This window comes from Moschus berezovskii, chromosome 12 (assembly GCF_049115385.1).
Source record: "Moschus berezovskii isolate FMDL1 chromosome 12, NW_MosBer_1.0, whole genome shotgun sequence".
Lineage (NCBI taxonomy): Eukaryota > Metazoa > Chordata > Mammalia > Artiodactyla > Moschidae > Moschus > Moschus berezovskii.
Window position 1 is genome coordinate 70,198,903 of NC_142471.1, and position 25,484 is coordinate 70,224,386.

The 25,484-nt window shown below is 44.2% G+C and overlaps 1 protein-coding gene across 13 annotated transcripts in view; it reads right to left on the reverse strand.

Annotated features, from left to right (window-relative positions):
• Window positions 1-902: 902 nt before the first annotated feature.
• Window positions 903-25,484, reverse strand: part of STN1 (STN1 subunit of CST complex) — a 42,386-nt gene continuing 17,804 nt past the window's right edge. For 3 of the 13 annotated variants that reach the window (XM_055424722.2, XM_055424723.2, XM_088842301.1), the window contains 5 exons: window positions 24,802-24,925; window positions 23,337-23,511; window positions 17,647-17,769; window positions 15,102-15,174; window positions 5,099-6,077 (listed from right to left, as the gene is read on the reverse strand). In XM_055424722.2, the coding sequence (XP_055280697.2) occupies window positions 5,920-6,077; window positions 15,102-15,174; window positions 17,647-17,769; window positions 23,337-23,511; window positions 24,802-24,925 (653 nt within the window). In that variant the 3' untranslated portion in view covers window positions 5,099-5,919. The other 10 variants (XR_016038782.1, XR_008685750.2, XR_008685751.2 and 7 more) reach the window with 10 other exon arrangements.

Consider the following 25,484-nt stretch of genomic DNA (forward strand, 5'->3'; position numbering starts at 1 on the left):
CTCAAACTACCCCACAATCGCACTCATCTCACATACTAGTAAGTGAAAGTGAAGTTGTTCAGTCGTGTCCGACTCTTTGTGACCCCATGAACTGTAGCCCACCAGGCTCCTCCGTCCATGGGATTTTCCAGGCCAGAATGCTGGAGTAGGTAGCCATTTCCTTCTCCAGGGGATCTTCCCAACCCAGGGATTGAACCCAGGTCTCCCACATCGTAGGCAGATGCTTTACCATCTGAGCCACCAGGGAATCCACACACTAGTAAAGTCATGCTCAAAATTCTCCAAGCCAGGCTTCAGCAATACATGAACTGTGAAATTCTAGATGTTCAAGCTGGTTTTAGAAAAGGCAGAGGAACCAGAGATCAAATTGCCAACATCCGCTGGATCATGGAAAAGCAAGAGTTCCAGAAAAACATCTATTTCTGCTTCATTGACTATGCCAAAGCCTTTGACTGTGTGGATCACAATAAACTGGAAAATTCTGAAAGAGATGGGAATACCAGACCACCTGACCTGCCTCTTGAGAAACCTGTATGCAGGTCAGGAAGCAACAGTTAGAACTGGACATGGAACAACAGACTGGTTCCAAATAGGAAAAGGAGTACATCAAGGCTGTATACTGTCACCCTGCTTATTTAACTTATATGCAGAGTACATCATGAGGAACGCTGGGCTGGAAGAAGCACAAGCTGGAATCAAGACTGCCGGGAGAAATATCAATAACCTCAGATATGCAGATGACACCACCCTTATGGCAGAAAGCGAAGAGGAACTAAAAAGCCTCTTGATGAAAGTCAAAGAGGAGAGTGAAAAAGTTGGCTTAAAGCTCAACATTCAGGAAACTAAGATCATGGCATCTGGTCCCATCACTTCATGGCAAATAGATGGGGACACAGTGGAAACAGTGTCAGACTTTATTTTTTTGGGCTCCAAAATCACTGCAGATGCTGATTGCAGCCATGAAATTAAAAGACGCTTATTCCAACCTAGATAGCATATTAAAAAGCAGAGACATTACTTTGCCAACAAAGGTCCGTCTAGTCAAGGCTATGGTTTTTCACGACTGAGTGACTGAACTGAATACATAAAAATGATACAAAATACATAAAAATTAAGTGATACTGAATAATAACAACTGATACATAATTTAAGTAATCATTCATTAGAACAGCTTTCCTAAGAGCAGCAAACCTGTTCCTTCATAGTAATTCATATATAATATGATTCATTCAGTTCAGTTCAGTCGCTCAGTCGTGTCCGACTCTCCGCGACCCCATGAATCACAGCACACCAGGCCTCCCTGTCCATCACCAACCCCCGGAGTTCACTCAAACCCACCTCCATCGAGTCGGTGATGCTATCCAGCCATCTCATTCTCCGTTGTCCCCTTCTCCTCCTGCCCCCAATCCTTCCCAGCATCAGACCAAAAGTCACAAGATGGCACTATTTCACGCCCAAGGTTTTCACTAACTTACACAAAGACTTCACCACATCAGTGTGAGTTAACGAGACACCACTTTACTGTCTCTGTTAAAAAAAAACAACAAAAAACCAGGGCTATTTCGTGGTCTTCAAAATTCCTCTTTTGATGTTACAAAGTGAAATTTATCATTTAAATTTGACATACAGGGAGAGGCTGGAGTCTCTTCAGGAATTTGGGATTTGATTTAGAATTCCTATGAACATGAAAAACATGGGACTGACCTGTTTGGGTTTACCTAATAAAAGTTCAATAAAAATAGGCCATTAAAAAAAAATTTCTGGATTAAGTAAAAACTCACTTATGTGGGAGTTTGGGATCACATTTAGAGCCTCTACCAGTAATAGACTTATTATGCAAATAAAAACTCTATTGCAAGGTTCTTCGTCCACGGACATGATTTCCCTTCAGGTTGGTCTACTTCTTTCCCAGCGCCTGCTGCCAGCTTCTCCAGCAAGCCTCATCACCGTCTTCCCAAGTCTGCCTGTATGCTTCATGTAAATCTAGTAAGGAAACAATGAGATGCTTTTTTCCAGCAGTTGCTCTAGAGGCCACTTGTAAAGAAGAGATGGCACTAATAAAAAAGTGTGGATGTTTTCTCCAGCGGAAAATTACAAGTTTGCTTGGTTTTAATCCTTGGCACCAAGTTTTGGGTTCCTCATCACTGAACAGACTTCTTTCTGCTTGGCTTTTTCCCGGCCAGTGTCCTGGCACACTATCAGAGGGGGAAATAATTAGAAAGAAGTGTCTTACAGGGACGAAAAGCACTGGGAGCTTACCAGATGGGGATAATCATGAGTCTTCAAACAAACCCTTGACCAGACAGAGCACTATGTGTCTTCTCACTTACGTTAACTACAAGCAGTGTTCACGGCTCCTGAAACGTGCACATGGAAAGAACAGGAGGATGTCTGCTCAGTTTCCCTCCTTGTCAGGGGGTCCCCTCGGTTGCTCTTCGGTTCATGAGCAGTGACCCAACTGTAGCCCCAGAGAGTTTTCTAGGAGCTTCCCTCATCTTACTATGGAGGGAAGAGTCTCATTGCATTCTTGGTTCACTCATGATTTAGGTTATGTGACTGTGGGGTGGGGAGTGAGAGACAGCTTTGTTATTTCTGTATAATGACACTTGGGACTCTCCTGGTGGTCCAATGGTCTGCTCTTCCAATGCAGGGGGCACGGGTTTGATCCCTGGTTGGGGAATTAAGATCCTGCATGTTGTTTGCTGTGCCCCAAAATTTTTTTTTTTAATTAAAAAGATGTTTATGAGACAACTGGGGAAGTGTATAATGACATTTACTAATTGTAATACTACTTAAGTATAGATATGTAGTTAAAAAGCATCTGACATCTCACCGTTCAGAGGTAACAAGTGTGTCACTTTGGGGAGCATTTCTAACAATCTGATGCGCATAATTATTCATTAGGATTTTTCAAATAAACTTGTGAGCATTTGTGTTGTGCTTGTTCAGAATCTGACCCTGAGACAAGAATCAAAAAGGAAGCAGTTCATTTGGGAGCTGCAGCAAACAGTATTGGAGAGGGGCAAAGACAGACAGGGTAAGGTAGCCAACTGAGGGTGATTATCAAGTTAGCTGCTGTGGGTGGACGGAGCCTAATCCCACAGAGAAACTCTGGGAAGTGCTGTAGAACATAAGCCTCAGAGATGTTTCATTGGAAGGGTGAGGGAACAGAAGTATTCATACCCCAGGTCCCATTGGCTGAAGCTGATAGGTGTTAATTCTCAGTACTTCCAGCCTGAACAGCCTTCCAAGACATTGGACAAAGTCCCCAGGAAAGAGAGGAAGCTATTAGCAGGTGGAGAGGAGCCACAGACACAGTCGTGGTATCACTTGGAAGACGTGCTGGGCCCTGTTCTAGGTGCTGAGACACAGCAGGAAATGAAACAGAGAAAAAGTCTTGCTTTCATGGAGCATTCCTTCTGTTGGGGAGAATATAAGCAGAGTAAGGAAGAAACATACCGAGCGTGTTCTATGTGATGAGAAAAGCACTGTGGAGTGGGGCTGCTGTGCTAACAGTGAACTGAAGAAGGGCCAGGGAGCAGAGAGGACAGTAGGAGCCCCACCATATTCCAGGGGTGGTGGTAGAGGAGTGAGATGCCATTATGGGCAAGTTGGACATGGGATATGAGAGAAGGAGAGGAGTCAAAGGGCTTGGCCTGAGCAACTGGGAAAATGGAGCTGCCTCTTCCTGAACCAGGGAAAACTTCTGAAGGAGCGTTTGGGGTCAGCGGTGGGTAGGGGCCTGGCTTTGGGTATCTCAAGTTTGTGATGCCTGTTGGACCTAAATGATGCTGTCAGCAGGAGGCTGACTGGAGGGTCAGGAGTTCCAAGAGGTGAGAACTGGATGTAAACTGGGGTTTGTCAACATACAGATGGTCTGAGCTTTGGGACTGGCTGAGATTCCCGTGGGAGCAAGCTAAACAGAAAAGAGGTCTGGGACTGAACCCTAGGAGTGGAGTGGTCAACTGTATGTATGCGTATACTTGCCACATTTATATTGATGGAAATGCAGAAACACTCTCTGTTTAGATACATACCACACACACAGGGGGCTGCAGGTCAGTGGTATTATATAAATAGATTGGGAACTCAATTTTCTTCCCAGTCAATCTCCTGGGATACTGCTCCATGGAAACAGTACTTGTCTACTCCATTAACTTAATGGCTGCATAGTATTTCACTGTGTACATGTACCATAACTAATTTTTCCCTATAGAGGAATATTTACCCCAGTTTTACACAGCAGTCGGCACCCTGGACATTCATTCTCTCCATCCTATGTGATCACCTCCCTGGGTTATAGCCCCTCTAGAAGCGGGGTGGTTGTGTGCAAGGATGTGTCCTTTTTATGTGCCGACTCAAGACCCCTTCCTGTCAGCTCCAGTAATCTGAGATCTGTTCAGTATGGAACAGCTGCTGACCTCAAGGAGGAACCACTGGGGTTTCATTCCAGGTAAACCCTGTTCTACAGGTAACCCTTCTGAATACAGGGCACCTATCTGGGTAATAATTGCTAGAAACCGGGCAGAGGTTTGGGTCAAGTCAGAAAAGTCCAAGACAGGAAGTCATCTGTCGGGACTCACACATGGAGCCACAGGTGACTTCTGAGTGTAAAACCACTCTGTTTCCACACAGAGCAGAACAGACCAGGCCTGCAGGCTTTCCAGTAGAGCTGCTAAAAGCTTATTACGTCAAATTCTAAGGATGCAGCCAAAGGCAGATGTGCTTTTGTGAAATGACTGTAATTAACTCCAAATCTTTCCCTGCACTTGCTTTTTGCTGGCTGGATTTGTCATCGAGCTGTTAGAACAAGCCTATGCCATACGCCAGATTTCTTCCCTTTAGCTGTCTTTCCCAGCAAAAGCATGACCCCATCACCTGTCTGGGCACATACCGAGTGTTTGGAAGGTGTTAGGATGTCCTGCATATTCGATAGTAACCTTGAAAATAACATCTATCACTGCCAGCCAGGTAATTGGCCAGCAGCCTCGGATAACTTCAGGGTATTAAGAGACGATGTGCTGTATTTAGTCAGTGTCCTCAAGCACAGGGACATGTACTGAAATGCCCTGTGATTCAGAAGGGAAAAAAGGAAAACGGCAAATACACAGCCATGCCTTAGATCCCATTTTATTCCCATCACTATAAACAATTCAACCCAAGACTGGACCCACTGCTGGGGTTTGACCCACAGAAATTATAGGTCAGCAACACTCATCCAGGGAGACCTAGTCCCCTACACCAGGGTCTTAACCACCAAGAGATGCCAAAAAAGTACCTGATAGTCTGAAGCTTTCAAAAGCGTCTGAGCTGGTGATCTGTACACTCTTCTGTTCCCGCAGTCCAGGGGCCTTTGCCATGGAAGGCCCCTTCCCACGGCAGAACCTCCAACCAGGCCAGCCACCAGCAGTTTCTTCCTCTTCTGCTCTGTGAGTGATGCTCAGTCCAGCCCAGAGTCCAATGAGGAGGGTTTTCTTGCATGTTGTGGCTAAGTCATTTTATCCCAGGATACAGCAGGTTGATGTGAAGAGCTGATTCATCCTGATGCTGGGAAAGATTGAAGGCAGGAGAAGAAGGGCACAACAGAGGATGAAATGGTTGGATGGCATTACTGACTCGATGGACAGGAGTTTGAGCAAGCTCTGGGAGTTGGATGGACAGGGAGCCTGGCATGCGGTAGTCCATGGGGTCACAGAGAGTTGGACACAACTGAGTGACTGAATTGACGGCAGGTAGAAGGCAGCCTCCAGAATTTATGCCAAATTCCCGTTCTTCAAATCACCAGATTTCATAGTTTATTATGAGATAATTGCCGCCAGACCTATAAGTCTGGGCATGATGTTAAAACCAGAGCTTGGGAGTGAATGCCAGCTGGTTTCCCTCCTCCCCTCTCCACCTGAGCTGCCTGCCGGCCTCTGCTCAGAATGCCGTGTAGTATTTCTCCGTGGTACTGACGATGTCACTCTGGTCCTCCAGCAGTTGCAGCACCTGCTGCAGTACGGGTTCACTCAAGCCTGGGCTGAGGCTCAGGCGGGCACAGGCCAGGATGTGCAGGAAGTGGCAGCCCTTCTCCACGTCTGTGGGAAAAAGGGAGTTAGCAAAGTTTGGACACACCCGTCAGACCCTCCTCTCTCCCCCGTCCTCTTCTCTACATGGAAGTCCTTCTCTATATTTCCTGAATCAGAACCTGCAGCTGCATAAGACCTCCCCACCCGCCCTGATGATTCTTGTGCACATTAAAGCAGGAGATGCACTGGCCAACCTTACTGCTGCTGCTGCTGCTAAGTCACTTCAGTCGTGTCCGACTCTGTGCGACCCCACAGACGGCAGTCCACCAGGCTCCCCCGTCCTTGGGATTCTCCAGGCAAGAACACTGGAGTGGGTTGCCATTTACTGATGACAACAAACTAAATCACCTGTTCTCAGGTGTGTGCCAGGGACCACTGCTCGGGGACACAGGCCTTCAGCCTTCCAGGATTCCCAATCAGTAATTTTATACTCATAACCCCATAGGGTTTTAGTGCTTGATCATCTTTTTCTCTCATGAAGTCACATGTACAGGTGCACCTATTCAGTGCTAACCCCCTAGCTTCCCAGGTGGGAGCCCTCCTGAGGTGGACCGCAGAGCCAGCCTGCAGCAGTCTCCTTATTCCTTCTGTAAATCCTGGACCATGGGACTGCAATGGTGACCTTTGGCCTCTTCTCACTGCTCTCTGCCTAGGCTTCCAAACAGTCTATCTGTGGTGGCTATGTTCAAGGAACTTCTCACCCTCTACCAGAACAAATGGGACCATTTGTAAAAGTTCAGGGTGAGTGACTGCTTTCCTAGCAGAAATCAATCATTTTGCAATAGTGGTATTCATCAGTTCAGTTCAGTTCAGTTCAGTTCAGTCGCTCAGTCGTGTCTGACTCTTTGCGACCCCATGAATCACAGCACGCCAGGCCTCCCTGTCCATCACCAACTCCCGGAGTTCACTCAAACTCATGTCCATCGAGTCGGTGATGCCATCCAGCCATCTCATTCTCTGTCGTCCCTGTCTCCTCCCACCCCCAATCCCTCCCAGCATCAGAGTCTTTTCCAGTGAGTCAACTCTTCGCATGAGGTGGCCAAAGGACTGGAGTTTCAGCTTTAGCATCAGTCCTTCCAATGAACACCCAGGACTGATCTTCTTTAGAATGGACTGGTTGGATCTCCTTGCAGTCCAAGGGACTCTCAAGAGTCTTCTCCAGCACCACAGTTCAAAAGCATCAATACTGAAGTTATGACCACTAGAGGATCATGAAATAAATTTAGTGGGTTGTGATTAGCACTCTTTTCTTGCCAAACGAACTGAGGCAGACCAGAATATGAGATTACAGAATGTATTGCATTTTATGTCGGCTAAATACTAATTTATATTCAATTATATATGTATATATATAGTTGAAGTAAAATTTATAATAAAATGATATAATTTACTGGGTCATGACATAAAACGTATTTGTAACATTGAGTCAAAGTCAAACCGCATTCCTGGAAACCAACCCTCCCCAGTTTTCGGCACAGTCAGGTCTCTCACTGACATATGCCCAGCACTTGGCCCACTAGTGAATGCTCTGCACAGTCACTGAACATTGTTTTCAGATGACAGAATGCTTTAGGCTCCAGGAAAGTCCTGGAGGGGTTGTGGTGATGGGCAAAACAGTGGCTTTGGGCAAGTCACTGCATCTTCAAGCCTGGTCTTCTGACCAATAGGGAGTGGGACTGGAGGTGGGGGCACCTCTGAGGTCCTTCCCAGCTATAAGGGTCAGGGCCGATCACAGGTAGTGGGCTAACAAAGACTGACCTCTAGTGGCTACTCAACTCATTATTCCTACCAACCGGAGTTACTGTTGGGAAACTCCACTGGTCTCCTCATATTCAGACTGTTTCTTCAACACTTGTTCGATCAAAATTTCCTGAACACCTACTATTAATACATATGCAGCACTAAGCAAGCAGGAACAGGTACAGAGGGCAGATGGAAAGCAGACTCTGGAGTCCAAAGGACCTGAATTCAAGTGCTGCCTCTATGACTGGGGCAAAGCGGTCCATGTTTCTCATCCCGCATCCTCATGCATAAAATGGGAGGAAAAGCACCTGTTTCACCTCTGGTTGTGCTGATGAAAGGAGACTCACGGTGGGTGCTTCATCTTTGGAGAATTTACTTATCGTTATATTCATAACTTAAGAAGATGCACAAAACCTAGTCCGTGCTCTAAAGAAGCTTCAACTTTTCCCAAGAGGAAGAGTTGATGATGGTGGGTAGAGAAGGACACCAAGCAAAAATGGGTTTGCACACAGCAGAGAGGGAACACTGGGAATTCCAGCACTGCTCAGCTTGTAATCTTAGTTTTTATAAGACCTGGGTGCTCAGGCTCAGGGCTCAAGGTGATTTATAGGCATGTATGTTCAGCAGTGCTGAGGGCCCCAGAGGTCTTAAAGGACTTCTTCACAAAGGCCATTCTGCCATCTGAGGGGGGTCTAGCAAGGCTGTTCATAGAGGGGTCTTCCAGTCACAGGTGGAAAAGGACTGGCATTAGTTCTTTAAATGTTTACAATTCATCAGTGAAACCATTAGGTCCAAACTTTTCTTTGTTGGGAGATTATTTATTATTGATTCAATCTCCTTACTGTAGATCTATTCAGATTTTCCATGTCTTCATAGTTTAGTGTTGGTAGGCTCTAACCATTTCATCTAGGAATTTGTCCATTTCATCTGGCTATACAATTTGTTGGCATACAATTGCTTACAGTACTTTTTTATAATCCTTTTTATTTCTCTAGAATCAGTATTGATGTCCTTATTTTCATTTCTGATTTTAGTACTCTGAATTTTTTCTCTTTTTCTTTAGTCCACCCAGCTAAATGTTTAGCAATTTGGATGATCTTTTCAAAGAAGCAATTTTTGGTTTCCTTGATTTTCCCTATTGTTTTTCTATTCTCTATTTCATTTATTTGTGCTCTAATTTTTATTATGTTCTTCCATTAGCTTTGAGCTACTTTGTTCTTCTTTTTTTAGTTCCTTAAATTGTAAACCTATGTAAGTGTTCTCAGCTATAAAGTTCCCCTTTATACCCAGCTTTTGCTGTGTCCCATAAGTTTTGGTATGTTGTGTTTTAGTTTTCATTCATCTCTGCTGCTGCTGCTAAGTCATTTCAGTCATGTCCAGCTCTGTGCGACCCCACAGACAGCAGCCCACAGGCTCCCCCATCCCTGGGATTCTCCAAGCAAGAACACTGGAGTGGGTTGCCATTTCCTTCTCCAACGCATGAAAGTGAAAAGTGAAAGTGAAGTCGCTCAGTCATGTCCGACTCTGCGACCCCATGGACTGCAGCCTACCAGTCTCCCCCGTCCATGGGATTTTCCAGGCAAGAGTACTGCAGTGGGTTGCCATTGCCTTCTCCATCATTCATCTCTAAGTATTTTCTAATTTTCCATGTGATTTCTTCTTTGGTCAATTGGTTAAGAGTGTGTTATTTCTCACAAATTTGTAAATTTTTCAGCTTTACTTCTGTTATTGTCTTCTAACTTCAAAAGATACTGGTCACAGAGAAGATAATTTGTATGGTATCTATCTTTTAAAATCTATTGAGAATTATTGATGGTCTACCATGCTCTATCCTGGAAAAGGTCCCCTGTATACGTGAGAAGAACATGTATGCTGCTGTCAGGTAGTCTTCTGTGTGCATAGGTTAGATCTGGCTGACCTATTGTCTTATTTAAGTCTCTATTTCCTTATCTTCTGTCCAGTTTTTCTATCCACTATTGAGAGTGGAGTACTGAAATCTCCAACTATTATCGTAGAACTATTTATTTCTCCTTTCAATTCTGTCAGTTTTTGCTTCATATAATATTCCCATGGTCTGTCACTAGACATAACATTTAAAATTGCTATGTCTTCTTATCGAGCCTTTTATTAATATATAATATCCTTGTTTCCTGAAACATTTTGATTTAAAGGCTATTTTGTTTGATATTAGCATAACTGCCCCTGCTCTCTTCTTCTGAGACTCCTGCAACACATACGTTGGTCCATTTGATGATGTCCCACGGGTCCCTTAGGTTCTGTTCATTTTTCTTCAGAGCCCTGTTGATTCTTCTTCCGGTTCAAATCTGCCTTTGAAACACTAGTAAATGTTGCATTTCAGTTCCTGTCCTTGTCAGAATTTCTTTTTAGTTTTTCCCTTAATCAATATTTTTCATTTTATTCACCCATCATTTTCATGAGCATCTTTAAGACAGCTGTTTTAAAGCCTCTGTGTAATAGATAAGCCATCAGGTCTTTTTCAGGGATAGTTTCTGTTGCTTTTTTCCCCCTTCCTTTGAATGGGTCATAGTTTCCTGTCTCTGTATATCTTTTGCTTTTAGTTGAAAACTGGACACTTGAATCTAATAATGTGGTGATTCTGGAGATTAGATTCCTCCCCTTTCCTGGTGGTAGCTGTTTTTTTGTTATTGTTTCTAATTTTTTTTTTGGTTGTTGTAGGCCGTAAAATTTTTTTTTTGGTTGTTGTAGGCCGTCTCTGAGCCAAGAATAGCCTGAGATGGAAACCTAAGGTCTTCTCAGGCCTATTTCTGAGTCTGTGCCTTTTCCTGGTTATGTGAGGTCACTTTCTAATTTTCCCCATATATGCAGTTGATTTTGAATGTCTTAAGTCTTTCTTTTCTGGCTCCAAAAGGGGCAAAAAAAAAAAGAAGGGTTTTTAAAAAAAGGGTGCCAGTCTTTTTACAATCCCTTGAAGTCACCTCAGCTGTTGGGTGAGGCAGGCACAGCAACGGGAGGAGGTGCAACAGTGACCACCCAGCTCTCTGTCCACAGCTCTGTGATCAGAAGCAGTAACGAGTGACCAGAGCACAGACCCCTGACACATGGAGGGCTGGGCCCTTTCTGCCCACCCTAGATCCAGAAACACATGCACAGCTGCCTGCTATGCAGTTGGAGGTATGGGATGGGCAGCTGCTACTAAGATTTGAATCTTTTTTTTAAAATTAATTTATTTATTTTAATTGGAGGCTAATTACTTTACATTATTGTATTGGTTTTGCCATACACTGACATGAATCTGCCCTGGGTATACATGTGTTCCCCATCTTGAACCCATCCTCCCACCTCCCTCCCCACCCCATCCCTCTGGAGATTTGAATCTTGACTGGAAGCAACCCCAATTACTGTCCAAACCTTTCTCTGGAAGTTGCCAGCCTTTATAGATACTCTAGAATTCCAAAATCGGAGTAGGCAATGGCAAGCCACTCCAGTACTCTTGCCTAGAAAATCCCATGGATGGAGGAGCCTGGTAGGCTGCAGTCTATGGGGTCGCTAAGGGTCGGACACGACTGAGCGACTTCACTTTCACTTTTCACTTTCACACATTGGAGAAGGAAATGGCAACCCACTCCAGTGTTCTTGCCTGGAGAATCCCAGAGATGGGGGAGCCTGGTGGGCTTCTGTCTATGGGGTCGCACAGAGTCGGACACGACTGAAGTGACTTAGCAGCAGCAGCAGCAGAGTTCCAAAATAGCTATAGTAGACAGATGGGACTGCTGTCTAAGCGGAGGGAAGGGTTTTTGGTGATTCTCACTCTTCCAGCTTCCTGAGAGTTTTATAAAACACCAGTTTATTTAATCCTTCTAACAATCCACAATGTAGGTACCATTATTATCTGTTTTGCATATAAAGAAACTGAGCCACAGACTAACCCAAGGCCACATTGCTTCAAAGTGGCAGAACCGGGATTCAAACCCAGGTAAGGTAGCTCTAACAGCTCGCTCTTTACAACAATGCCACACGGCCCATCTTTAGACAAGCCTAGTACCAGTGCTTTAGGGACTTAAAACTGGCCCATGTTTATGATCCTGTCATTACTGTAGGTTTATCCTTTGCTAAAATACTCATCAGTTCAGCTCAGTCACTCAGTCATGTCTGACTCATTGCGACCTCCTAAGTGACTATAAAGATTTTAAGTTCTCCTACCAATCATTGATGCTTTTGAACTGTGGTGTTGGAGAATATTCTTAAGAGTCCCTTGGACTGCAAGGAGATCCAACCAGTCTATCCTAAAGGAGACCAGTCCTGGGTGTTCATTGGAAGGACCAATGTTGAAGCTGAAACTCCAATACTTTGGCCACCTCATGCGAAGAGCTGACTCATTGGAAAATACCCTGATGCTGGGAGGAATTGGGGGCAGGAGGAGAAGGGGACAACAGAGGATGAGATGGCTGGATGGCATCACCGACTCGATGGACATGAGTTTGAGTAAACTCCAGGAGTTGGTGATGGACAGGGAGGCCTGGCGTGCTGCGATTCATGGGGTCGCAAAGAGTCGGACATAATTGAGTGACTAAACTGAACTGAACCAATCATCCTGTCAAGGAAAACTCAATTCTGTGTTTTGTTTGAAAGGTTAGGAATGAACTAAAGGTTCATTTGTTGTAATTCAGTTGCTTAGTCATGTCTTTGTGACCCCACAGACTGCAGTACGCCAGGCTTCCCTGTCCTTCACCATCTCCTGGAGCTTACTCAAACTCATGTCCATTGAATCAGTGATGCCATCCAACTATCTCCTCCTCTATCATCCCTTTCTCCTCCTACCTTCAATATTTCCTAGTATCAAGGCCTTTTCTAATGAGTTGGCTCTTCACTTCAGGAAGCCAAAATATTGGAGCTTCAGTTTTAGCATCAGTCCTTCTAATGAATATTCAGGACTGATTTCCTATAGGATTGACTGGTTTGAACTCCTGCAGTCCAACGGATTCTCAAGAGTCTTCTCCAACACCACAGTTCAAAAGCATCAATTCCTTGGCATTCAGCCTTATGAGCCAGTTCTCACAGCCATGATTAAATAAATGGTCAAATATCTATCAATACATATAGTGAAATATAAAGACAGCTATTAGAAAGACAGGTACTTATACACATACTGTTGCTGAACGACCTCTAGAACAACTTCTAGATTTAAAATACAATGTATAGAACACTGAGTATTATATGCTAAGCTTTATTTAGGCATTTTAGGAAGGATAAACTATACAAATGTGTTTTATAAGTACATATGACATCTCTAGGATACACCAGGAACCAATGACATCTACTACCTCGGAAAGGGAAACACAGCCTGCGGCTTGGTGCTGGGAGGAAGTCTGGCTTTTCTGTGTGTGTTTTTGTACTTTTCTACTTTTTATCTTATGCATACAATATTCTGAATAACTTTTAAATGTCATAGGTATTTCTTATGAAAAGGAGTGGCTGCAACAGACTCTAAGTCCCTACATGATATTTTTGTTGGCATCCTGTTATCCATGCTCCAGAATTCATCTCTGGGAATTCACTAGTTTCAGGGAACTGGCTTATCATTTTTAGAGGCTCCCTTTTATAGACAGACTAACAGAGCCTTAACAGACACACTCACCAAAGCAGGACCTGGCCTGTAGATTAGAAGTGGATATAAAACCTGCCACTTTATAGACCCTCAGGTCACCCAGGCTATTTGATTCTCCTAAGAAAGGTAGTGTGAATTGCTTTCATTTGCTTCACCAGGCCCTAAGATTACTAATCCTTTATCCACCCTGTTCCTAATACACATCAAAATAAGAATGTGGCCAGATGGCTTGGGACTAGCATGAGTGCAGGAATGTCACCTGGGAAGCAGCTTCCCCTCTCATCCCCTCTTGGTGGAGGAATCGCGCATTTCATTGCTCTAAAAAGCTCTTCAGTTGTGGACAGGCAGTTTCCCCTCAATGCAACTAAAGGACACTTTTCCTTCTTGTTCTGAATGAAGTGAACAACAGTTAAGAAACCCTGCATCAAATAATAGATTGCTTTCAGTTTATTTTAAGAGCTGTTATCACACCACTCTGGGAGGTGACCTCATGGGTCCTCAAAGGCTAAACAGGGCTGCATACCATTACCACCAGGGCTGGAGACCTGGTCCTGCTCCACCCACTGACTCAGCCTGGAAAAGATCCAGGTCTCAGGCATATGTGGGCTTTAAGGACAGGAGGTGGACCTCTCTGGAAAGAAAGCAAGCAGGGGGAAGAGGCCTGCCAGTGCTCCTTAACCAGCCTTTCTACTCTTCTTCTGGCGTCATTTGTTGACATATGCCGACATTTGTTCTTAGTGTATGTTTACAAAAGCTAGACTGTGAAAAGTCACCTTTAAGAGTGGTCAGTTTACACAGGATTTAAAGATAAGACAAATGCTTTATTTCTAACGTGTGAAAATGGCAATGTCTGTTGTCAGACTATCTACAATTTGAGTTTCCAACCACTAGGGGTTGACCTAACTCCACCAAAACCAACTCTTTTCTAAACCATTTTTATTGCAAATTATCAGGCTTCTAGATGACTGAATTATACTCTTCATAAACTGCAATGTCTAGAACCACTCCTCCAAACACTGAAGGGCTTGGTGGTAGAAGACAGGAAAATGTCAGGTTTGGGTTTAGAGCCAAGAAGTCAGAGTGGAACAAGCAATAACACAAATTTGGTGGTGTTAGTGGTAAAGAACCCACATGCCGATGCAGGAGACATTAAGAGATGTGGGTTCAACCCCTGGGCCGGGAAGATCCCCTGGAGGAGTGCATGGCAACCCACTCCAGTATTCTTGCCTGGAGAAGCCCATGAACAGAGGAGTTTGGCAGGCTATAGTCCATAGGGTTGCAAAGAGTTGGACATGACTGAACCAACTTCGCACGCACACAAGAGACTACGAGACCAGAAAGTCATCAAAACCTCCTAGCCTGACGACTTACCTAGCTGTATCACCTGAGGAGTTTACTGTCTAGCCCCCATCCCAGCCCCGAGTGAATCAGAGTCCCTGGGGCTGGGACCTGAGAGTGGTATGTTCATAAAGCTCCAAGGTTGACTCTTAGATGCGGCCCAGGTCAGAACAACCGTGTGAGGCTAACACTCACTTGAGCCAGGAGAAACCTGAGCCTCCAAGAAGGCAGTTGTCTGAATCAGTCATTCCTCTAAGCTGTTACTGGGAAAAACCCTAGGTTTCCTATCCCTCTGTCCAGTGCTCTCCAGGAGGGAACATTTCCCTTTCCAAGACACTGGGATACATGGATATTATACCACTTACGATTTGGTTTCTGGCATTCTTCTTGAATGATCCGGTGGATCTTTCTGTGTAATTCTTTGTTTTCTCTCGTTACCTGAACAGGAAGAGTTTGGAGAGAAAGGTTAAGTGACAGAGAGACTGTGTCACCTACCCTCCCATATTAGTATTTAGGGTAGCTCCGAAAGAGCTCATAACAATCATCATCCATTTGCCATCAATGAGTGTGGTTTTCGAAATCTGACCTGTTGTCACGTCAGTTCTACCCCCAAGCAGCTTACTGCTCTGTGTGTGACCCACAGACATATTCCCATGGGAGGTGGTTTACTGGGGCCAGGATAGAAAGAAAATCTGGAATCCCTTGCTTTTGAGGAGCAACTTTCTTCTTAAATATTTATAACACATTCATAAAATTTCTCTTATTTGTTATATTTTTGAGGGAGGCACAGTGATCAAATCCCAGGACTCTTTCCTCTTGTGTTTCTTCTTGGGTTTCGGGTTCCTTCACCCAACCGTAGGGAAAAACAAAAGAAATAAAACTGTTAGGAAAAGCTAGCAAGAGAGTAAGTCTAGCCTATAAACGGAAACACTGTCTGTTCTCAAAGGCAAATATAACCTGGGTTCCTTTCTCAGCTAGCTCAGGTAACAGGGAAACAGCCACCAAATAGGCTTCACCATCATGTTCAGTAGAAAATCTAATGACAAAAAAGAGAGAAAGGAATAAAGAGGAATAAAGAAAGGAAAAGAGGAAGAAAGAGAGAGAGAAAAAAAGGAAGAATGGAAGAAAAAAACCAAGTAAGTAGACAAACGCATATGTCAGGAATGCACCCTGGGCCCATGGGAGGTGGAGTGACCAGATTAAAGGTGGCGATACTGACAGGGACCCACCTGTGGACTCATGGGGTTGCTGGGAAAATTAAGGCAATGTGGGAGAGCTGCTGAAAGCTAGAAAGCACTAGACAGAGGATAACGATGCCCCCGAGGCGATGCCCTCAGGAAAACAGAAACCTAGGGCCAGGGTTGAGGTGGGGGCAGGGAGTGAAGTCAGCGAAGTGGGGTGGTTCTGCTGAGGAAAATATAGCTATTATAGCTGGATCACCTCACTCCAGCTCAGACTGATTCACAGGAGGAAGTGCCCCAGCCCTGCCACACCTCAGCACTGGATGGCTGCCCACGTCTGCTGTTCCTCAGGAAGAGCTGCTTCCTACCAACCCAGGAGGCCACGCATAGCCTCATGGGAGAATGTGACAGTGGGGGTGGGGGCTGTTAGGGTGAGCTGCCCCACAAGAGGCAATCAACTTCCCCGCCCCCCCAACCGCCCGCCCACCCTTATGCAGATCGGAATACCCTTTTCAAAAGTTACGGAAATAGTATTTAAAACATACCTTAATTTTTAAAAACTTTCTAAAACAGGGGAATCACTAGAGTAAATCAACATTAAGAAAATGTCCTGTTAAGGAAGGCTTCCCCTCAGGAATCACGCTGTAGAGAGTGAGGCTCCTGGGTGTCCTCAGGGTTTTGCTCTGTCTTCAGGAGAATTGCATGCTGCTGAAGTCACATCTATGCTACTGACGTGGACATGGATATCACTGTCAGCTTTGTTTCTCCAGTATTAAAGTCAGGCAGTGGGAGGTGAATTTTAACTCTAAGTCTGAAGGAAATGGCAACCCATTCCAGTATTCTTGCCTGGAAAATCCCATGGACAGAGGAGCCTGGCAGGTTACAGTCCATGGAGTTGCAAAGAGTTGGACACGACTGAGCGACTTCCATTCACTGAGGCAGGCAAGCGCTAGTATCCCTGGTGGGAATGGTAACTGTTACCACCTTTGGAGGAGTCAAGCAGATTGGATTGACCCAGGCCTTAAAGGTACATGCCCTTTGCTCCAAACATTCCTCTTTCAAGAGTCAATCTCACAGAAATACTTAAGTCCACAAAAAAACAGACACAGTAGCAGTGTACTTGAGAACAAGATGGGAACAACATAAAAGTCCATCAGAAAGAAGAGGTTAAACAACTGATGGCAAGTTCCCATAATATAGAATACCATACAGATGTCAAAAAGGAAGTGGTGGACTTACAAGGACTAATATGGAAAGAGGCCTGTGATGTGCTCTTCTGGTATCCAAAAACTTACAGAGTGTTATTTAGAGCAGTGGTTCTCCACTGTCCCAAGGGATACTTGGCAATATCTGCAGACATTAAGGTTGCCACAACTGGGCGTGCTGCTACTGCTCTCAAGACGAAGGATACTGCCAAACACCCTACAATACAAAGGACAGCCCCCCACAACAAAGAGTCAACTGGCCCAAACAACTGAAGTTGAGAAATCCTGATTTAGAGGATGATCACATTTTATTTTTGATAACAGGAGCATATATTTATAAGTGGGCAGAAGAATGTATTGCCAAAAATGATACCAGAGGAAAGATAAAGGCCAGCTTCCACTCCTTATTTTATGTACCTCCTTAATGACTGACTTTTAAAAACAGCAAATAAGTATTCCTAAGTAATACTTATATTTGCAAATGGAAGCTAAGGGAAAAAAAAGTAAAGTTGCAGGTCTCTTACATAGAACAGCTTATCAAAACCACCATCTTTCTGGAAAACGAGTCCTTTTTCCTGCAGCAGCTTTACAGCATTCCTAAATATACTGTGAATTGCTCTGGAAGTGGTGTCATTCTTAAAACCCATCTGTAGGAAGGAAAAAAAGAAAAAAAAAAGAGGGAAAGAAGTAAGTCCCATCTTATAGCACTTCAGGGCAACTCCCTAGACCAACTGGCTATAAATTCACCCAATAGGCTTTTTATGGTATAGTCAGAAAGATTCAGGTATGTACGGGCCTAGCAGGATGGTATTTAAGGAGGGCTGGGAAGTGTGCTCTGGCAGAATCACACTTGATAACTGTTCTACCCTTCAGTTTTATGTTTAATTAATTTAACTCAATGATAGGAAATGGAAAAATCAAGATGAAAATCTTTAAATTTTCTATACAGAACAAAAAATTCTATACATATTGGCTCACTTCTTTGATTAAAATTGTTTTATCAATTTTAATATGGCCAATATTAAATTTTGTAATAATTTATTTACAATATTAAAATTTGTAAATAAACAAATTTACATATAGCCACAATTTTAATAAAAAGTGAGCCAATATGTATAGAATCTTTGGTTCTGTATTAAAAAATCAAAGATTTTCATATATACATATATGTATATACATATAAGGGAAATCGACCCTGAATATTCATTGGAAGGACTGATGCGGAAGCTGAAGCTCCAATACTTTGGCCACCTGATGCAAAGAGCCGACTCACTGGAAAAGACCCTGATTCTGGGAAAGATAGAGGGCAAGAGGAGAAGGGGACGGCAGAGGGTGTGATAGCTGGATGGCATCATGGACTCAATAGACAGGAGTCTGAACAAACTCCAGGAGACAGTTAAGGACAGGGAAGCCTGGTGTGCTGCAGTTCATGGGGTCGCAGAGATGGACACAACTTAGTGACTGAACAACAATAATACAACTTTTTCCTAAGGACATCAAAGAATTTTATACACATTGAAATAGGATAGGGATTCCAACACATAGAGAGTATTAAATAGACTCCTTATTTTAAACAGAGGACAGTGAAGGCAAACAGCTGTGCAGAGACCTATCAAAGGGGAGGATCCATGGGCTGAAGGCAGACAGGGCCCTAGGGGAAGCAAGAGAGACACGAGGCAGGATGCTCTGCTGCTGTAAGGTTGCTCTCTCTTCAACTTCGGTATTCCTTTCCTTCTCTAAGTGTGCCTACAGAGGTTGCCAGGTCACCCTACTTCTTATTTCAAGGAAGCCACATTTTCTACCATGCCCCACCACGGTTAATCAGATTGCGTGCTTCTTGAATTGGGGACTCTGTGCTTCATCTTGGCCACCTGCTCCCTGACACACAGTGGGTGACCAAGAAAATGTATGCGCCATCAGTGGAAAGAAATACCCTGTAGAGATAGGAAGTAGCTTTCTAACTATTCCATTAGGGATTTTCAGTTCCTTCCTAAAACAAAGGAAGTGGTGAGTAATAACTGTCCTTCAAGGTACATACCCATTTTTTTTTTTAAGGTGTGACCATTTTTTACAAAAGTCTTTATTGAATTTGTTACAATGTTACATTTTTGGTTTTTTGGCCATGAGGCATGTGGGATCCTAGCTCCTCAACCAGGGATCAAACCTACACCCTCTACACTGGAAGGCAAAGTCTCATCCACTGGACCACCAGGGAAGTCCCCAGATCCATTTTTAATGTGAGAGAAATCTGTAAAGATATTAAAAAGATCAGAGAGCCTAAAAAAAGAAAAACATGGCAAAGCGAAGGCGAAGTCCTGCCTCTCTAATGGGAGGACATTATAGAGGCTGTCTGGACAGCACCCACAGATGCTAAAACAGAAAGTGTACCTCAGATTTTCTATGATGTTCCCTCAAAGTGACAGGTAGAGAAGACGCACCCCCACATGGCCTCCAGTATTGACAATTCCATCCTGAAAGAAACCTTTGCTTCCTAGGAGAGGCCTCTCAGACAATGTAGTTTGAATTTAACAGATCCTGGCAACGTTTCACAAACGTGCTCTCCTGGGCTGAAGAGAAGAGTCTAACTTTCTCAATTATATTCAGAGTGGAGGTTTTTTCCCTCAACAGAACAGGCCTGGGGAACCTGGGCATTAGAACCTGGGTCTGAGAGTTGACAAGCATTCCAGGTAATGAAAGTATCCATTCTCCCAAGGGAGAATAAGGTTGAGAAATACTTGATGACTCCCACAGGCAGAAAAGCTATCTGGGTGTGTTTAGAATAAACACCTCATCCAGCCATCCTCGGCCACATGCCTTTTTATTCAGGGGGGAGCTGGGGGAGAGCTATTTCTAATTTCATACATGAGTGCTCTTACTTAGGAAAAGCAATGATCAACCCAACACAGGCTCCCCCACCACAACTCTATACAACTACTTCATCTTCATAATTCTAAGGTGATTCATCTTTAATAGAAAGATCCTAAGGGTTGAGTTTATTCCATCTCTTACCAATATAGAAGTAAATTGGAAACGGACTAGAAACGCTTTTACGTGGTTATTCCTGTCACTGAAAATGACTGTTGATTATCCCCAGACCATACAGGAAGCCCAGTTTCTCCTCCCCGAGTTCAGTGAGACAGAGCAGCAGGAAGGGAGGGTGTGAGGCACGGGAGAGTAACAGCAGTTTCGGCTGTGAACCGGGGGGCCCAGCAGAAAAGGCTCTCTGTAAATATCAACAATGTGTGAAGCTTCCTTTCCAAAAACATTTGCCTCAGCTGACCTTGGGACGTAACTCCCTGATGGTTGTAAAGACTTGGTCCCGAGGATAAAACCCCCAGTGATCCTTGTAGCTAGTAGGTTTCCCTGGCCTGAGACGTGTGTCTTTCTTGTCTTTTTCTAAAGAGCAGTGACAGACTCATCCCATTCAGGAAACCGAAACTGCTCAGAAACAAAAACAGTGACTGGCTGAACGGGCTGAGCCTCCGCAGGCCTCTCCTCCTGGCGGGTCAGGAACTGGGTGGATCTCTGAAGTATATATATAGTCTTCATTCCCAAACAAACTCAACATTTATCCAGCTGTCAAAGAAACAATGGTTTTGCAAGTTTGCTTACCATGTTTCTGGATGTGCTAAGATGGGCCACCATGGAAAAAAAAGAAAGGAGGAAAACATTCAAACCTACTCTTCCCAGCTTCTCAAGTATAACATGATCACAATGATTTTTTGTTGTTGTTGTTGTATGACTACAGAAAGTGCCAAAGGATCTAGGGTTTCACCGTCATTGTGAAGTGTCTTAGGTCTCCCAGGTTCTTAAACAGAATTCAGTGTAATGACACTGACCTCCCCAACCAGAGCCATGTGAGAGAATAATTCATAATTGATGGAAAAATAGCTTCCAGAGACAAAACAGATATAGCACTATATTCACTGCTTTTTAAACATACAGCACCGGGCAGGCACAGATTTCTGCTCTGAACATTTACAAAAAGATAATCATGCCAAAAGTCCCCTTTGGAATGTTCTGAATGGAGGGGCTTTCTAGTCCTCAGTTCTCCCTACTTAATTCTCACAGAGGAGCTGGCTCACAGGAAGAATGTGGTCTTTGCTAAGCTTCAAAGTTTCCTTCTAAACATGCCAAGAGAGTGGTCAGGAGTCCTGGGAGGCCAAGTTGGCACTGAGCCTCCTCTAAATGATTAAGTGGGAGGAAGGTCACTTGTGCTGTCAGTGGACAGCTGGGGAGCTAGCCCTGTGCAGAAGCCACGGCTGTGCAGAACAAAGCGGCCAGTCCTGACCCACCCCACCTCAGTGTATCCTGAAACGGTATCCCTCATCTCCGTGTATGAAACTGCGGGTCACTGGGCACACGGCCTGGTGCCAGGAAGAGATAATTAGGTTCACAAATGAAACTGAGAAGCAGTGGTCGCACTCAGAAGATGGGGATGGGGATTTGGTATCTATTCCACCAGAATGCTGTTGTTGTTTAGCCTCCCAGTCATGTCTGACTCTTTTGTGACTCCATGGACTGTAGCCTGCCAGGCTCCTCTGTCCATGGGATTTCCCAGGCAAGAATACTGGAGTGGGCTGCCATCTCCTTCTCCAGGGGATCCTCCGGACCCAGGGACTGAACCCATGTCTCCTGCATTGGCAGGTGGATTCTTTACCACTGAGCCACCAGGGAAGCCCTCCATCGGAATGGTGAAGAATAATCATGTTATCTCACAAGGGTTATCACGCCAGCCCTGCTGCTAATGACAAAAGACTAGAAAACTCTGAACAGTCCAGGAAAATTATGGTATACATAGTAACAGATTATTATGAAGTGGCAAATATGTTCACATGGCTTGGAAAAGGACCTGTAAGACACAATGAAAAGCTATGTAGATATAGTGTTTAGTAGGATACCGTTTGTGTAAAAGAAAGGATACAACTACTTCTAGTTTATATGTGCAGATTATCTGCAGAAGGATATTCACGAGACTAGTAGTGGCACTTGCCTCTAGAGAAAGGGGAGGAGGAGGGAGCATGGGAAAACTAGATACTTTCAGGGACTATCTGAATTTTTATTTTCTATTTTATTGAATTTATTTTTGTTGCTTGTTTCCTTTTACTTTTTGGCTATGCAGCAAGGCTTGTGGGATCTTGGCTTCCCAACTAGGGACTGAACCCGGGCACTCGGCAGCAAAAGCTCCAAGCCCTAACTACTGGATTGCCAGGGGATTAATTCCTGGGCTACCTGAATTTTTATAACCATTCATTCTATCAACAAATAACTGTGGAGAACATACTTTATGCCAGCTCTGTTCCAGGCCCTGTTCTAGACAGCAAAGAAAGGGACAGACAAAGCCTCTGCTCTTAGAGAACTTAAATTCTGGTGGAGGAATAGGCAGCCAAACAAATAAATACCAGTGTTATCAAGAGATGTGGAAACAGGGTGATAACACGGTGAGAAAGCTGATGACTATTAGAGGAGACAGTCAGGGAGGGCAAGAAGGTGACATTCAAGCACAGATCATTCCCGGTGGGATAAATAAATATAAGTCGTGTTACAACAACGAAAAAACTGAGGAATTGTGCTGAAAGGGAAAGCCTAAAAGCAAAGTTTCAGATAATTTTTAATTCCAGGCCAATAAGGAAAGACCAAACAACTTAAGTTCACCTCTAACACTATGGGTGAAAAAATGGGGATAGCTCTTTCTAGGACGAATAAAAAATTATTTGAGTGTTCCTTAAAATTTCTGTTTATAAACCAGACTGAATACAACTTGTTCTTTATTCAAACTCCTAAGACAGGACAAGTTAACTTCATTATGGAGAAGAGAGAGCAAGTCATTAAAAACCTTGAAGTTCAAGAATCATCTTGCTGTTCAAAAAATAATTTTGCAAGAATAATCAGTTCTTCTCATCTACTTCCCCCTTCTTTGGCTCCTGCTGAAATTAAATGCCCATCTCAGTGAATACAAAGTACTATGAACCTTAGACTATTTTTTTTTCTACCCAAAGATTAAGCTTCATGAGATTAAGGAGGGGAAAAGGGCACGTCCATTCTCCTTTCAAATTCTCAGTGGTCAGTGACCTTTCCAGAACAGAATCAACATAACCTCTACACTCTGAGTACACCCTGTGAGTCTTAATGCCACAGTCACGTCTACCCACACTCTCCAGCTGCAGATCTGGGGCAGGGGCCTGGATTTCTCACGTGGGAATGCCGCACTTACTTGCCCAGAGCAGGCGCTGTGAATCACAGGCTGGTTGGCAAGGGACAAAAGGGACTCCACAGTTTCCAACTCCTGCTGGTAAAAGGTTTGCACTCTGTTCTCCACAAGGAACTCTTTGGCCTTTTCACTCAGCAAACACGTGAGACTGTCAAGGTCCAGGGTGCCAGGATTGCTGCTAGGGGAAAGTTTCAACAAGACATGCAGAAAACTATTAATATTACGTTTGTTCATTTTGAACGTGCATGAACCTGAAACGGGATCCCCAAGTGGCACAGTGGTAAAGAATCCACCTGCCAATGCAGGAGATGTGGGTTCAATCCCAGGGTTGGGAAGATCCCCTGGAGAAGGAAATGGCAACCCACTCCAGTATTCTTGACTATGAAATCCCATGGACAGAGGAGCCTGGCGGGCTACAGTCCAGAGGTGTGCAAAGAGTCGGATACGACTGAGCATGCACAAACGGCTAGCAAGTGAAGTGTTAAAAGGATGTGTGTTTTTCACATCAAGGGCAACGCACGCAGTAAACGCTGCAGGGTTGTTTAAAAGTATGAGGCAGAGCTATGGGGACTGATACTTGTGACTGATTTAGAAAAAAAATCAAGCTGAAGAACAGTATGTGAAGGACAGTGCCATTTTTGTCAAGAAGCAAATGACAACCCACAACATACGCAGGTGGATACCCACGCTTGTGTGTGCACAGAAGTCTAACAGGATACACGCTGCGACCTCTGCACACTGGTAACCTCTGGGGAATGGTACTGAGCGGAGAGACAGGAAAATGGAGAACTCCCACTGTTTACACAGGTTTCTAGTTTGGGGATTTTTTAAAGTAATTTTTTGGAATATGTAATCTATAAGTATGTTTATAAGATCAAAGGATACATGGTGAAGAGTCCCCTTTCCACCCTCGTCCCAGCCCCCATCCACCCATCCCCAGCAGCCACTACGGCTATTTCTGTTTTCTCTGAGTTCTTTGAGGCATAGAGTTACAAACACACATATATTCTTACTCCTCCTGTTTGTTTTCCCCTCCCTCAAAGAGAATAAACTCCTCTCTGGCTGAGGTATTTGATCATAGCGAGCTTGGTACACAGTGATCATAGTGAGCCTTGGTGGAGTTTTCTTCAGATTTCTTGGGGTTCATGGACCTTCTTGGATCATCTGTGAGTGTTCAGTTCTTATCAGACTTGGAAAATTTTCATCCATGAATTTTTCAAATATTTTTTCTCTGCTCCCACCTCCACTCCTTCAGAGATTCCAATTACACATATATTTTCCTTCCCACCACCTCAGAACATCTGTACTGTTACCTCCTTCATGTTACAGATGAGGACACAGAGGCATCTGGAGGGTGACAGACTTGCCCGGAGCCCCATAGGGAGGGAGTGGACGGCTCAGGCCCACCCCAGCATCTGGGATTCCACTGGCTGGCCCACACCCACAGCAGTCGCAGTCCATAACTTACCTCAGTGCCTCTTCTTCCTTTAGGGCAGGGCTGTGGAAGGGCTGGTCATACACTTTCCTGTAGATGGTAGGCAGCTCCAGCATCCTTGCGATCTGAATGTTGCACACTGGGTCATCCACTTTATCTAACGAGCCACAGAAACAACACTGAGATTAGTTCTTTCCCAAGTCCAGACTGCTGCTGGGGCAACAGTAAATGGGGCCCTTGGTGGGCCTTCTTCCTTACGGATGCCCAGGATCACATGGTCTAGAAGCACTAAATAGTCTCCGGCCATCCCATGAAAGGGGAGGCAATGCCCTGAGTGTCACAGACATGACCAGAGTAGATCAAGGTGACGGAAAGCATACAGACATATTCACGCATCTGGTACAGTGGTGGATAACTGGGGCTGTCCTTGAGATTTCCAAGTGCAAACCAGCCAGATCAGTGCAAAGGGCATGGCTCAGATGACAAAGGACTGTCATGCTTCCGATTAGCTGACTTCCTCAGTGGTGCTCCAGAAATCTCCCGTCATTTTAAAGACTATGAACGCTCTTCCCTAAAGGGATTCACACTAAAAACTTCAAAGTATTTTAGAGACTCTACTATGTTGTCCAAATAAAATGTCAGCCATATATGATAAATCGCTTATTTTCTTTCCCAATTTATTTAAAGTTACTTCTCTTCAAAATAAATAAATGCTA